Source organism: Oncorhynchus clarkii, chromosome 5 (genome assembly GCF_045791955.1).
Source record: "Oncorhynchus clarkii lewisi isolate Uvic-CL-2024 chromosome 5, UVic_Ocla_1.0, whole genome shotgun sequence".
Classification (NCBI taxonomy): Eukaryota; Metazoa; Chordata; class Actinopteri; order Salmoniformes; family Salmonidae; genus Oncorhynchus; species Oncorhynchus clarkii.
The window spans coordinates 53753241-53768311 of NC_092151.1; the positions used below are offsets into that span (position 1 = coordinate 53753241).

At 46.8% G+C, this 15071-nt stretch overlaps 1 protein-coding gene across 1 annotated transcript in view; it reads right to left on the reverse strand.

Moving 5' to 3' along the window:
- Positions 1-15071, reverse strand: part of LOC139408999 (zinc finger protein GLIS1) — a 129764-nt gene that overhangs the window by 9142 nt on the left and 105551 nt on the right. The window contains exons 7-8 of the mRNA XM_071153599.1: positions 12538-12715; positions 9388-9574 (exon numbers count right to left, since the gene is read on the reverse strand). Coding sequence (XP_071009700.1) covers positions 9388-9574; positions 12538-12715 — 365 coding nt within the window. The remainder of the gene's footprint in view (positions 1-9387; positions 9575-12537; positions 12716-15071) is intronic.

The following is a 15071-nucleotide window of genomic DNA, read 5'->3' on the forward strand; positions in this document are numbered from 1 at the left end:
CTGATGGATGGGCATGGGCGGCTTGGCGCGGGACGGTGGGAACGCGCCTGGTTCTGGTTAGCGCGCTAAAGCCACGCGTGAGAGACGGGCCGTGCTGAGCTAAGCTAACCCTACGGCCCAAGACAAAGCAGTCAAGGAGCTTTTCCTGGGCCGATAAAAGCTCTCTGTTAGTTTTAGTGAGATAACCTCTGAAAACACTGGAGGAAACACTGAAACACTACATAAATGCCATCCCTGGTGAAGGAATATTGACTTTGAATTGTCTGAATTGTTCTTTGAATCAGCCATTTAGCAAAGGCAGTTCAAAACCACGATTAGTCCTACTACTACCACGTCCAGAAACGTCTATATGACTCCGGCCTGTCTGTTGAATTAATGACTATGATGGAATGTTTTTGTTTGACTTGGGAGATTTGATACTCCGTGCAGATGATTTAGGGGTGATAATGAATGGAGGGAGGGATGGATGGACGGATGGATCGATGGCATGGAGTTACTCGCTGACTATGACTGTCTCCCTTCAGAACCGTATATCTCTTGATGCCGTCTCTGCAGCCACTCTAATTCAATTAGATCGTGTCAATCACAGTTCCTTGTACTCCACAAGGTACCAAACCATGTCAAACTAATATTTGCCGAGGGGCTCTAATATCAATACACAGGAAAAATTCTGTCTGCCCTGCCCCTGTAATTATAGAATGGCATATGGTAAAGAGGCACTGAATGACAACCTTTACCACCCATCGTCGCTCACAAGCCCCTCGCCAACTGTAGAATGGCCGTGTCTGTGAGAGAAGCCCCGAGTGTCTCTAGCTCCTGCTCCGAGCTCCATATGCATGCCACGGTTCACAGAAATCATATTTTAACTGGCATATTTTAATATCAGCTTCAGAAAAATGACACTGATATTTACAAAGTCAAATTTGTCTAAATGGCCCATTTGAGCCAGAGTAAACACATTTAACTATGAGGTCAGAGGCTGCCGCAGCACTAGAGTCAGGTTAGTTAGATAATTTTGTCAAAATGTTGAATGTCCTGCTAAACCGTTTGGGAAAAACAAGTGCTGCACGGCTATTGACTTTGGCAGCGGCCTGTATACTCAAGGCTTTAAACATGTAAATCAAATGCTCAATCTTCAGGCAAATGTGAGTAGACGTTTCATACGCAGCTTGTTGTAGGTCCTGGCACAACTCTCTCTCTCTCTCTCTCAGATGGGCAGATAAATCTGTGCAGTTACTGTATGTATGTGTATAGTACATGCATTTTTGGTCAGGTATCGCAGTTGGATGAAATCCACAAATTGCTGCAATTCTCGCAATGAAACGCTGTCATCACATCACAGACGTACAAGTAGGAGCTTTGGGTGGGCAAAGAGACAGGCGTGGACAAGAACGATCACTTAGGCACTTGATCTTCATTTGTATGGAAACTTAGGAAGATTTCTCCACTTACATCATCCACTCACAGCGGTATATTTCAGATGGTCCTCATCAACCTTACTGAAAAACAGACCCCTGTCTCACTTCCAATATCTCATCATGTTGGTGTGTGTGTGCGTGTATGTACAGTTGAAGTCGGAAGTTTACATACACCTTAGCTAATTACATTTAAACTCAGTTTTTCACAATTCCTGACATTTAATCCCAGTAAAAATTCCCTGTTTTAGGCCAGTTAGGATCACCACTTTATTTTAAGAATGTGAAATGTCAGAATAATAGTAGAGAGAATGATTTATTTCAGCTTTTATTTCTTTCATCACATTCCCAGTGGGTCAGAAGTTTACATACACTCAATTAGTATTTGGTAGCGTTGCCTTTAAATTGTTTAACTTGGGTCGAACATTTCGGGTAGCCTTCCACAACCTTTCCACAATAAGATGGGTGAATTTTGACCCATTCCTCCTGACAGAGCTGGTGTAACTGAGTCAGGTTTTTAGGCCTCTTGCACGCACACGCCTTTTCAGTTCTGCCCACAAATGTGCTACAGGATTGAGGTCAGGGCTTTGTGATGGCCACTCCAATACCTTGACTTTGTTGTCCTTAAGCCATTTTGCCACAACTTTGGAAGTATGCTTGGGGTCATTGTCCATTTGGAAGACCCATTTGCGACCAAGCTTTAACTTTACTGATGTCTTGAGATGTTGCTTCAATAATCCACATCATTTTCATACCTCATGATGCCATCTATTTTGTGGAGTGCACTAGTCCCTCCTGCAGCAAAGCACCCCACAACATGATGCTGCCACCCCCGTGCTTCACAGTTTGGATGGTGTTCTTCGGCTTGCAAGCACCCCTTTTTCCTCCAAACATAATGATGGTCATTATGGCCAAACAGTTATATTTTGTTTCATCAGACCAGATCATACTTCAAAAACTATGATCTTTGTGTAACGGTTGTCTTCGTCGTCTGACGACGAGTATGAAATATCGGACCAATGCGCAGCGTGGTATGTGTTCATGATGTTTATTTACTGAACACTGAAATAGAAAATAACAACGTAAAAAAAACGAAACAATCCTGTAAGGTGCAGAAAACACTAAACAGAAAATAATCACCCACAAAACACAGGTGGGAAAAGGATTGATTCTCAATCAAAGACAACGAACGACACCTGCCTCTGATTGAGAACCATTCTAGGCCGAACACAGAAAATATAACATAGAAAAAAGAACATAGACAACCCACCCCAACTCACGCCCTGACCAACCTAACACAAAGACGTAAAACAAAAACTAAGGTAAGAACGTGACATTAACCCCCCCCCCCCCCCCCCACAAAACGCAAAAACTGAACCTATAGGGGAGGGTCTGGGTGGGCGTCTGTCCGCGGTGGCGGCTCTGGCGCGGGACGTGGACCCCACTCCATCATAGTCTTTGCCCAATTAAGTGGCGCCTTAGGAGCGGCGACCCTCGCCGCCCACCTCGGACTGGGGACCCTTGCAACGGGTCCCGAATAGATGGGAGATTCCGGCAGCCCCGGACAGGCGGGAGACTCCAGCAGCGCCGGCGTGAAGAGCGACTCCGGCACCGCCGGAGTGACGGGCGGCTCTGGCAGCTCCTGGCTGACGGGCGGCTCTGGCAGCTCCTGACTGACGGGCGGCTCTGGCAGCTCAGGACAGACGGGCGGCTCTGGCAGCTCAGGACAGACGGGCGGACCTAGAGGGAGGAGATGGAGAGACAGCCTGGTGCGTGGGGCTGCCAGAGGACCCACCAGGCTGGGGAGACCTACAGGAGGCCTGGTGCTTGGAGGAGGCACCGGATGGACCGGGCTGTAGGGGAGCACTGGAGCCCTGGCGCGCAGCCTTGGCACCACTCCTCCCGGCTGGATCACCATTTTAGCCCGGACCATCCAGAGTGCTGGCACAGGTTGAACCGGGCTGTGGGTGAGCACTGGAGATCTGGTGCATACCACTCGCACCTCTCCCTTAGGCTCAATACCCACATTCGCCCCGCACGGGCGGAGCGCAGGCATAGGACGCACTTCACCCTCCCAACGCCCGGGAGACACAGCACGCAGCGCCGGCGCAGGATACCCTGGCCCAAGACGGTGTACTGGAGACCAAACACGCTGGGCCGGCACAACACGCCCTGGCTGGATGCCCACTCTCACTTTGCACTTGCGGGGGGCTGGCCTATAGCCAACCGGGCTATGAGCGCGTACTGGTGACACCGTGCGCTTGACCGCATAACACGGTGCCTGACCAGTACTGCGCTTCTTCCGATAAGCACGAGGAGTGGGCTCAGGTCTCCAACCTGACTCTGCCACACTCCCTGTGTGCCACACTCCCTGTGTGCCTCCCCCCAAAATTTGGGGGCTGCCTCTCGTGCCTGTCACGCTGCCGTGCTGCCTCCTCATATCGTCGCTGCTCAGCTTCGCTGCCTCCAGCTCTGCCTTGGGGCGGCGATATTCCCCAGCCTGTGCCCAGGGTCCTTTTCCGTCCAAAATCTCCTCCCATGTCCATGAGTCCAGAGATCGCTGCTGCCCGATACCACGCTGCTTGGTCCTTGGTTGGTGGGTGATTCTGTAACGGTTGTCTTCGTCGTCTGACGACGAGTATGAAATATCGGACCAATGCGCAGCGTGGTATGTGTTCATGATGTTTATTTACTGAACACTGAAATACAAAATAACAACGTGAAAAAAACGAAACAGTCCTGTAAGGTGCAGAAAACACTAAACAGAAAATAATCACCCACAAAACACAGGTGGGAAAAGGCTACCTAAGTATGATTCTCAATCAGAGACAACGAACGACACCTGCCTCTGATTGAGAACCATACTATGCCAAACACGTAGAAAATATAACATAGAAAAAAGAGACAACCCACCCCAACTCACGCCCTGACCAACCTAACACAAAGACATGAAAAAGAAACTAAGGTCAGAACGTGACACTTTGTCCCCATGTGCAGTTGCAAACCGTAGTCTGGGTTTTTTTATGGTGGTTTTGGAGCAATGGCTTCTTCCTTGCTGAGCGGCCTTTCAGGTTATGTCTCTATAGGACTCGTTTTACTTTGGATATAGATACTTTGGTACCTATTTCCTCCTGCATCTTCACAAGGTCCTTTGCTGTTGTTCTGGGATTGACTTGCACTTTTCACACCAAAGTATGTTCATCTCTAGGAGACAGAACGCGTCTCCTTCCTGAGCAGTATGACGTACTTGCGTACTATTGTTTGTACAGATGAACGTGGTACCTTCAGGTGTTTGGAAATTGCTCCCAAGGATGAACCAGACTTGTGGAGGTCTATAATTTTTTTCTGAGGTCTTGGCTGATTTCTTTAGATTGTCCCACGATGTCAAAGATGGATTGAGTTTGAAGGTAGGCCTTGAAATACATCCACAGGTACACCTCCAATTTACTCAAATTAAGTCAATTAGCCTATCAGAAGCTTATAAAGCCATGACATCATTTTCTGGAATTTTCCAAGATGTTTGAAGGCACAGTCAATTTAGTGTATGTAAACATCTGACCCACTGGAATTGAGGTACGGTGAATTATAAGTGAAATAATCTGTTTGTAAACAATTGTTGGAAAAATTACTTGTGTCATGCACATGTCCTACTGTCCTAACCGACTTACCAAAACTATAGTTTGTTAACAAGAAATATGTGGAGTGGTTGAAAAACGAGTTTTAATGACTCCAACCTAAGTGTATGTAAACTTACGACTTCAACTGTATGTGTGTGTTGTCTAACTGGTGTTACAATATCCTAACAACACACTTTGCATCTCTCTCCCAGTGGCAGTAACTGTGTGCGTATGTAGTGCTACTTACCAAGGAATCCTGAAACCACATTGTAATTCTACACAGTTCTATTCCTGCTGTTTCAATGTTTGACAAAACACAGCACCTTCCAGAAAGGGCCTGGCCTACCATGACATCTCACTGCACGCACGCACACACACTATGCTTATGTAAAACTATTCTTTTGTTACACTTTTTGCTATGCTTGATTGTATCCCCATTGCCTCCAAATGTTTTTTTTAATGGTGATTTTTTTTTTCTCCACTTTCTCTCCCTCTGGTTGTTTTGTACGGTACACACAGTGCCTCCTGACAACACGTTGGCTTTGTTACTGTGCTCTGCTGGATCTCTGGGGAAATCATAGACATTAATAGGAAACATGCAGAGAGAGAGAGAGAGAGAGAGAGAGAGAGAGAGAGAGAGAGAGAGAGAGAGAGAGAGAGAGAGAGAGAGAGAGAGAGAGAGAGAGAGAGAGAGAGAGAGAGAGAGAGAGAGAGAGAGAGAGAGAGAGAGAGAGAGAGAGAGAGAGAGAGAGAGAGAGAGAGAGAGAGAGAGAGAGAGAGAGAGAGAGAGAGAGAGAGAGAGAGAGAGAGAGAGAGGACCTGATCTCTCTCTCCGAGGAACTGAAGTAAACCTAGAGAGAGAGAGCAATGGTGGGAAATGTGTTGGATAATCTGCCTCTTCAATGGAACAGACGGTAGCTAGCGCTCTGTTAGCATCACTCTATGCTAAACACAGAGGAGCCTAGTTGGTACTGCACTTATCATACTCCAATGCTACGAAATATAATACGATAGGTATTGTATTAGCATTACGCCGCTATACTGTAATTCTAGCCAAAATGTATTTTTGAAAAGGGGAATCTTGTTAGAACTGTGCCTCTACTAAATACAAATCGACACTTGTTCAGAGTGAACTGGCTGACACACATCGGCGCGGACAGTACATGTCAAATAAAAGTGACGACAGGTTACACGGACAGAGCTAAAGTATGTTTAAAGAGCTATGGAGTATGTTTAAAGAGGTGAAGGTCAAGTGCTGTTAATGAGCTACACAAACCCACAAGAGGAGTCATCACCACACTGCTTTGACAGTTTCATCTTTAAAACCTTTGTTAAATCCTGGGCCAAACCGTTAGGTCATTGGGAGTACTCTGTAAACCCCCAGCTGGGACTCGAATGGACCTGTGGAACATTGGACACAATGCCAGAAACAGAGCGGATCTTATTGGCCCGCATCATTCTGACCTCACCGTGGCCTTTCCTGTGAGCGCTGTATCTGAAGGGTCACGGTTAAGCTACGCCCCAAATGGAACCCCCCAGTGCACTACTTTTGACTAGAGCCCTACGGGGCTCCTTATGGGCCCTGGTCAAAAGTAGTGCACTACATAGGGAATAGGGTGCCATTTGGGACTCAGATAGGTTTTGATTTGGATTACGACAGCTAAAGTGATAGGATGTATCTGACGGTGGGCCCTAATATAGTTTTTGCACTAAAATGGGAATTGATTTTGGATGACACATAACAGAGTTTCTATTTCGCAAGTGTCCTCACACTGCGCTGGGATCAGCGTGATAATATTGATGAAGTGTACAGTATGCTACAATGATGTGCACGTGTGTGTGTGTGAGAGCGAGAGAGAAAGAGTGTCACAGAAAGAGTGTCTGTCTGTGTTTGTGTGCGTGTGTATGTGTGCGTGTCTGTCTGTGTTTATGTGTGCGCGTCTGTCTGTGTTTATGTGTGCGCGTCTGTCTGTCTGTGTTTATGTGTGCGTGTCTGTCTGTCTGTGTTTATGTGTGCGTGTCTGTCTGTCTGTGTTTATGTGTGCGTGTCTGTTTGTGTTTATGTGTGCGTGTGTATGTGTGCGTGTCTGTCTGTGTTTACGTGTGCGTGTCTGTCTGTGTTTATGTGTGCGTGTCTGTCTGTGTTTACGTGTGCGTGTCTGTCTGTGTTTATGTGTGCGTGTCTGTCTGTGTTTATGTGTGCGTGTGTATGTGTGCGTGTCTGTCTGTGTTTATGTGTGCGTGTGTATGTGTGCGTGTTTTGTCTGTGTTTATGTGTGCGTGTCTGTCTGTGTTTGTGTGCGTGTGTATGTGTGCGTGTCTGTCTGTGTTTATGTGTGCGCATCTGTCTGTGTTTATCTGTGCGCGTCTGTCTGTCTGTGTTTATGTGTGCGTGTCTGTCTGTCTGTGTTTACGTGTGCGTGTCTGTCTGTGTTTATGTGTGCGTGTCTGTCTGTGTTTATGTGTGCGTGTGTATGTGTGCGTGTCTGTCTGTGTTTATGTATGCGTGTCTGTCTGTGTTTATGTGTGCGTGTCTGTCTGTGTTTATGTGTGCGTGTCTGTCTGTGTTTATGTATGCGTGTCTGTCTGTGTTTATGTGTGCGTGTCTGTCTGTGTTTATATGTGCGTGTCTGTCTGTGTTTATGTGTGTGTGTCTGTCTGTGTTCATGTGTGCGTGTGTATGTGTGCGTGTCTGTCTGTGTTTATGTGTGCGTGTCTGTCTGTGTTTATGTATGCGTGTCTGTCTGTGTTTATGTGTGCGTGTCTGTCTGTGTTTATGTGTGCGTGTCTGTCTGTTTTTATGTGTGCGTGTCTGTCTGTGTTTATGTGTGCGTGTCGGTCTGTGTTGATGTGTGCGTGTCTGTCTGTGTTTGTGTGCGTGTCTGTCTGTGTTTATGTGTGCGCGTCTGTCTGTGTTTATGTGTGCGCGTCTGTCTGTCTGTGTTTATGTGTGCGTGTCTGTCTGTCTGTGTTTATGTGTGCGTGTCTGTCTGTCTGTGTTTATGTGTGCGTGTCTGTTTGTGTTTATGTGTGCGTGTGTATGTGTGCGTGTCTGTCTGTGTTTACGTGTGCGTGTCTGTCTGTGTTTATGTGTGCGTGTCTGTCTGTGTTTACGTGTGCGTGTCTGTCTGTGTTTATGTGTGCGTGTCTGTCTGTGTTTATGTGTGCGTGTGTATGTGTGCGTGTCTGTCTGTGTTTATGTGTGCGTGTGTATGTGTGCGTGTCTGTCTGTGTTTATGTGTGCGTGTCTGTCTTTGTTTATGTGTGCGTGTGTATGTGTGCGCGTCTGTCTGTGTTTATGTGTGCGTGTCTGTCTGTGTTTGTGTGCGTGTGTATGTGTGCGTGTCTGTCTGTGTTTATGTGTGCGCGTCTGTCTGTGTTTATGTGTGCGCGTCTGTCTGTCTGTGTTTATGTGTGCGTGTATGTTTGTGTTTATGTGTGCGTGTGTATGTGTGCGTGTCTGTCTGTGTTTACGTGTGCGTGTCTGTCTGTGTTTATGTGTGCGTGTCTGTCTGTGTTTACGTGTGCGTGTCTGTCTGTGTTTATGTGTGCGTGTCTGTCTGTGTTTATGTGTGCGTGTGTATGTGTGCGTGTCTGTCTGTGTTTATGTATGCGTGTCTGTCTGTGTTTATGTGTGCGTGTCTGTCTGTGTTTATGTGTGCGTGTCTGTCTGTGTTTATGTATGCGTGTCTGTCTGTGTTTATGTGTGCGTGTCTGTCTGTGTTTATATGTGCGTGTCTGTCTGTGTTTATGTGTGTGTGTCTGTCTGTGTTCATGTGTGCGTGTGTATGTGTGCGTGTCTGTCTGTGTTTATGTGTGCGTGTCTGTCTGTGTTTATGTATGCGTGTCTGTCTGTGTTTATGTGTGCGTGTCTGTCTGTGTTTATGTGTGCGTGTCTGTCTGTGTTTATGTGTGCGTGTCTGTCTGTGTTTATGTGTGCGTGTCGGTCTGTGTTTATGTGTGCGTGTCTGTCTGTGTTTATGTGTGCGTGTCTGTCTGTGTTTATGTGTGCGTGTCTGTCTGTGTTTATGTGTGCGTGTCTGTCTGTGTTTATGTGTGCGTTAAACAAATCAGTAGGTATGTGACAGTAGGTATGTGACAGGAGGCTGCTGAGGGGAGAACGGCTTATAATAATGGCAGGAATGAAGCAAATGGAATGGCATCAAACACCTGGAAACAATGAGTTTAATGTACTTGAGAACATTCCACATGTTCCGCTCCAGTCATTACCACAAGCCCGTTCTCCCCAATGAAGGTGCCACCAACCTCCTGCGGTATGTGACCTGTGGCCACAATTCCATGTGTGGTATGATGTACATGTATGATTTCACAGTAGTATGTTATAGGGGACTCACCCGTCACGTGTGCTCTCCATGGTGGACAGAGGGGACAGATGATGCGGGCTGCTCAGGTCCCGGTCCAGACGGGGCTGCCTGGGGGGCAGGTCAGGGGCGGAGGCTGAGCCAGGGGTGGGGGCTGGTCCTGGGGAGAGGAGCTCCACTGAGACACCGTGGTGGGGAGTGCTGGAGCCAGTGTACAGGCCTGAAAGACCAACAAAGTTCATTCACTAAATGTGCCAACTTGAGTCCCTCACTCGACCACCTTCCCCTTTGACCAAATTAAAAAGCTTTTCAAGGCAACAAGCTTTTGTTTTCACAACTGATCGTCCAATCAGTGAGAGCTTTGGAAAAAGAAAATGTTCTGTTGTTTTGTGTTTTGTGATTTACAGTACATTGTTTGTGCTGCCACAGGGGTTGTCCTCGGTTGTCCTTAAACTGTTTTGTTCTGGTTACAATACTATTTAGTACAATAGTGTTAGGATTTCTGTTGAGAAGACTTTATAGGAATTTTGAACATGAGTGGAGAACTGGCACTGGCTCGGGATCTCTCTGTATGTGTGCGTCTGTCTGTGTGTGTGTGTGTGTGTGTGTGTGTGTGTGTGTGTGGTGTGTGTGTGTGCGAGCATACGTGTGTGTGCCCCTGTGCCAGTCCCTAAGTATTTGTAGCAGTTTAAATGCCTCTGACCTTCCCGTCTGAGCATCAGAAAAGAGTCAGTCTACAGATCTATGATCTTAATTTGAGCCAGTCTCCTATAGCAGGAAAATAATCCTGCAGCAACAGGAAATGTGAATTACTGTGTGGATTATAATTAATGCACATTTTTTTGCAGCGGTTTATACAGTATATTTTCACAAGGGAAGAGCAAGTCTGAAATTTCACAGTGGAAATTACAAACCTTAGAAGCCTTTTTAAACGTCAAAACACTACAAGTTTTACATTTCCTGCATGGCAGGAAAGTCACCCTGCAACAGGGTGATCACATTAAGATTCCACATCTGTACTTCAGTTGGATGGCGATTCAGGCTCATGACAAATCACAATGACAGCTGAATGCTCTACTGAGAGCTCCAGTTGAAAGAGCTCAGCTCTGTCCAAGGGGCTCTCAGATTGCCTAAGAGGGTCAAGGCAGTGAAGTCAGCAGCCCCCTCTGCCTCTCACTCCTCCTCCTGTACTGTAAATCTGTTCTCTCGTCTCTCCTCTCCTCAATCTGCCCTGCCTGCGATGTCTTTGCCAGTGTCCTGGGGGACAGCGTAGCGTCGTCGACTGTCCAGGGCAACGAGGCGGTGCGGAGACGAGAGGAGCGCTCCTGGTTTCTGCAGTACTGTTCCCCCAGCTGTGCTCAAGTGGAAGCAGGGCCTATCTGACAGCTCTCTGAAATGGTTACAAGCTTGATTCATTACCCCCAAAATCATCAATCACAGACCTTAAATGGTTTCCCCTTTAGCCCCCACATCTGCTACCAGACCAGCAAACATTCTACAAATAATGGCTGCCATTGCTTCAATTTCATCGCAAGCCTCAGCGATGCAGGGTTTCCCCCGCGCGTTTGGGGATGATCGTAGGAGTGCTCTGTGACGAGTGTTTTCTTTTCATGTGGGTTCTGAGAGGGCTATGTGACGGGCCTGAGAACATTTGGTTGTGGCGGTTCTGACACGTATCTGTGACGGTTCAGAGAGTTTTCTCTGTGAGTTTTGTGCAGGTTCTTTGTGAGTTAGGAGGGGGTTCTGTAGGGTTATGAGGGGTTAGGGCGGTGTTTGTGGTGGCATTAGTAGGCAGCATAGCCTGACTTGAAGCCTGTCACACTGAGATGGACCTATGGTCATCTGCAGTAATGTGCTCTAGCAGATGAATTACATTCAGAAACACACTAACTGAGGTCCTAAAAGGAACAAAGATATTTTCCTGAGTAAGATTGAGCCTACTGAACATCTCTTTAGCCTCAGGAACTAAAACCTACAGATACCAAATACCAAGCCATTTTAAAAACCAACCAACAGGAAACATAAGATTCACCGCAACTAGAAGTGCGACTCATTGTCAGCTATAGAAAGAAGTGTTAACGTTGAAGAGCCTCCCTACTCTGCCCATCCTGCTGACTCTCCTCCCTCTGTTGGCTGGAGAACAAAGCTCAACACATGCAATGATGAATCCCATTTCATTTCGCCTGGCGTAAACCCTAACAAACCCGTCGTCCTCGAACGCCTCCTAATCAACCAATACGGCCACAGCAACACAACAGCTCCTGCGGGCTAGAAACCATTTGCACATTTTGTCACAATTGGAGCTAGCAACACATCCACTCAAAGCAGAGGGAGAGGAGAAGGAAAGATGCCAGTATTTCAAGCATCGATTCAATAATCAAAGACAACTGGAGCTTTCATAGTCCCATAACAATAACAGAGAGAGATGGGGAGTCTGGATTGGACAAACTGAGCAAACAATGACAGATGTGTCCATAAACTGTGGACACTGCAGGGCATCTCTCCTCTCCTCCATAGTAACCCTATATTTGTTCCTGCTCATCAACCTCTCTTTCGCAAGCCATTTGACTGTAGTATAGTCTATGGGATCTCCATAGAGAGACTTCCAAGTTAAACCAAAAAGAATGTGAATGGGAAAATGTTCATATTCAGCATTAATTGCAAATCATAAATGTTAGCCATTTGTAGATGTTCTCAGTTTGATTTCCAGTCCTAAATAACTCTCAACCAGCGGTCTCAACCAGCAGGAAGTGAGGCAAAAGTTTCTCGTAAAACACAAAGGACTTGTTTCCAAACCGAATCAGTTCTAATTAATGCATCAGGTATCACATTCAGCATGAGATTGAGCTGAAGGCACTCAGGCCAATTTGTCCTCAAAGCTGGAAATCAGCACTGAGACAGTTACTGCCAGTCTATCATGTCAAAATGTCAACGTTTACTGTAATATTAAAGATAGGTCAGTGTGTCGGTTGGTGAATTGGGGGTTAAGGGTTGGAGTAGGATGAAGTTGTCCTGGCCTAGAAGCTGAGCTAAGGTCTGTTTTGCGTTAGAATTTTAAAGAAAGATGATCCTAGATCTGAAAGCTGAGCTGATCCTAGATCCTACAGGCACCTTTTACCTGGAGCGTTAGGGTACACAGGTTAAGGGTGAGGGGTTAGGGGGGGTAGAGTGACCTCCGTGCACCTGTGAAGATGTCCTGGCACAGTCCCGGGGAGCGGCCATCCTTCCCGTTGAACAAATGCTGCTGCGAGGGGGCGGGGCAGTGCAGGTGCTGGTGCTGAGAGGGGACGGAGCCCTGCGGGTGGTGCACAGACAGACACTCACTCAGGACGTCCTGCTCCAGGTGGGGGCAGGGCCTCAGCTGTCAATCAAGCAGAGAAGGGGAGGGGTTGTTGGACAATACAATACAATACATTTCAGAGTTTGGTTGGACATCTTTATACCAACACCAAGCCATGACATGTGGCATGACTGTCTTTCTGCAAATTGTATCTGGGTGAGCAAACACACATGAAACTGCAGTCTATCACCCATTCCATGCCAGGGTGGAATTGGGGCAGCGTATTCGGGAACACTGCTCCCAAAGTGAAAACATTACTATGACATGAAAAACGTGTTTTTGAGCTGATTTCCTGCATTCCCAGTGGTTTTAGTTACCAATCTAAATCCACGTTTTTAAATTCCAACCCTGGGTATATTAAGCTAGCAGTGGTTTCAAGGTAATCTACATCAGTTGGAATGATAGCTAGGGTAGTCTGTTTTACAGATCAGTGAAATGGTTTACTCTCGTCTATACATCAGTGCAGTGGCTTGCACTGTAGTAAAATGTTATCGTAGGGTATGGTACCTGCCAAGGCAGTGCATTGCAGGAATCCTAACAACCAATGTCTTTCTTCCCCTTCATCTGCAGAAGTACCTTCAGAGCTGTCCCACTGGGCACAGACGTCAATTCAACGTCTATTCCGTGTTGGCTCAACGTCAGCTCATTGAAATGACGTGGAAACAATGTTGATCCAACCCGTTTGGCTGGTGACGTCAGGACATGGTTGATCACACCGAATGCCTGGTTTTAATCTGAAGGTAAAGGCAGGGATTTTTAAATTTAAAAAAATCCAACATGATTCTACGGTGTGGCTGGACAGTGGCTGGACTGAATGGATAGGTGTGATCCTTCTATGGCTCTAAAGATAATCTCGTCGTTCTTTAGTCTAGTGGGCTGGTTAGCTCAGTTGACTAGAGCACAGCGCTAACCATATAAGGCTGTGGGGTGTGATCCCAAACAAGGCTATATTTAGCTATAGATTGCTACAACATATAAGCTACACTAAACTACACTGAATCTGTTAAAAAGGCTGTAGTGTAATGTCAACCATCTCTACGAGGACAGCGACGCCGAGGCTCTGCCAGTAAGAGCTGACATAAGTAACACCAGGGCTACGGTAAGAATAAAATAACATTTGTGTAAACTGGCCCACAAGCACAAAAGTCTTTCATAAAAGCAGTGAATCAGTTCGTTAGCGTTGGCATCTCAACCACAGAGACTGAGAGGAAATGACAGGCCTAGAGGCCCGTTTTCCCGACCACAGGCTGCCCACTTATTAGGACCCGGAGAAAGAGAAGGGATCAGGACCACTAGTCCATCTAGCTGTCGTTCTGTTCGTCCATTCTCTCGTTTACAGCTTTGACAAGCCAACGGAGCAAGCCAAGAGGAGAGATACGCGGTTCGAAGCATGCACTACCTCGCTCACAGATACCCCAACAGATTAGTATGCCAGGACGGCCATCAGAACTAATTCAATGGAATTCATTCAGGATGGATTTAATAGCCCGTCTGGATTGATATTCGAGTTGGCATGAGGCTTTTCCTGTTATATCTGAGCCCTTGAATCAAGATTCCAGATGGATCGCTGTCTCTACGTATCACAGACCGATTCGACAATCATCACATTGTAAGTTGACACCCGGACAACGTCAGTAAGTGACCGAACACATGTGGTGATTGGCAACCGTTCCTTACGAGCGCCTTGCAACAATTCATCAAGTCTAATTGGGCCTCTGCCTTTCACAACATGACGCTATAACAGATTTGGATTGTCTTTTTTTTTCTGTTCCGAGATAGAGTGAGGGGGTTTGTTTGACATGTGTCCACAACATCTGGCCACCGGGGTATTCGGCTCGAGCTCCAGCTTATTAACAATGGTGCAAGCCTCAACATGTTTCTGTTTAACAGCAATGGCAAGCAAAGGAACACATTATCCAGGCCCGGCCACCACCACTCAAGCCTTTTAGACACAATGAGACCATTCTGTCTCTCCATTCTCCCCATATTTACCGAGCCCGATCAGCAGAAGAGTGGGCTGTTGACCATGAACATGACGAAATGTGGTCCAACCTGATCTATTGTCAGGGAAATGGTTTTCAAAGGCTCTGCTAAATCAAACCAACTGTGCGGAGCCGCGAGGAAGAATAAGTACTAAAGCGGAGATGATTACACCTACTGGGGACATTTGCGACGCATGTGGTCTGACAAGATCGACAAGAGTCCTAACATGCTCTCAGTCGTCATTGAATTTCTTCACTTTGACTTGAAGAGCAACGGCGAAACGGGGCTCGTCTCTTTTGAACGTCAGCCATTTGACATTCGGTTGATCCGCATGGCGGAGTGGACCCTTTTCCGGCTTACAAGTCATCGATGTGCTACGCACTACTTACCTGGA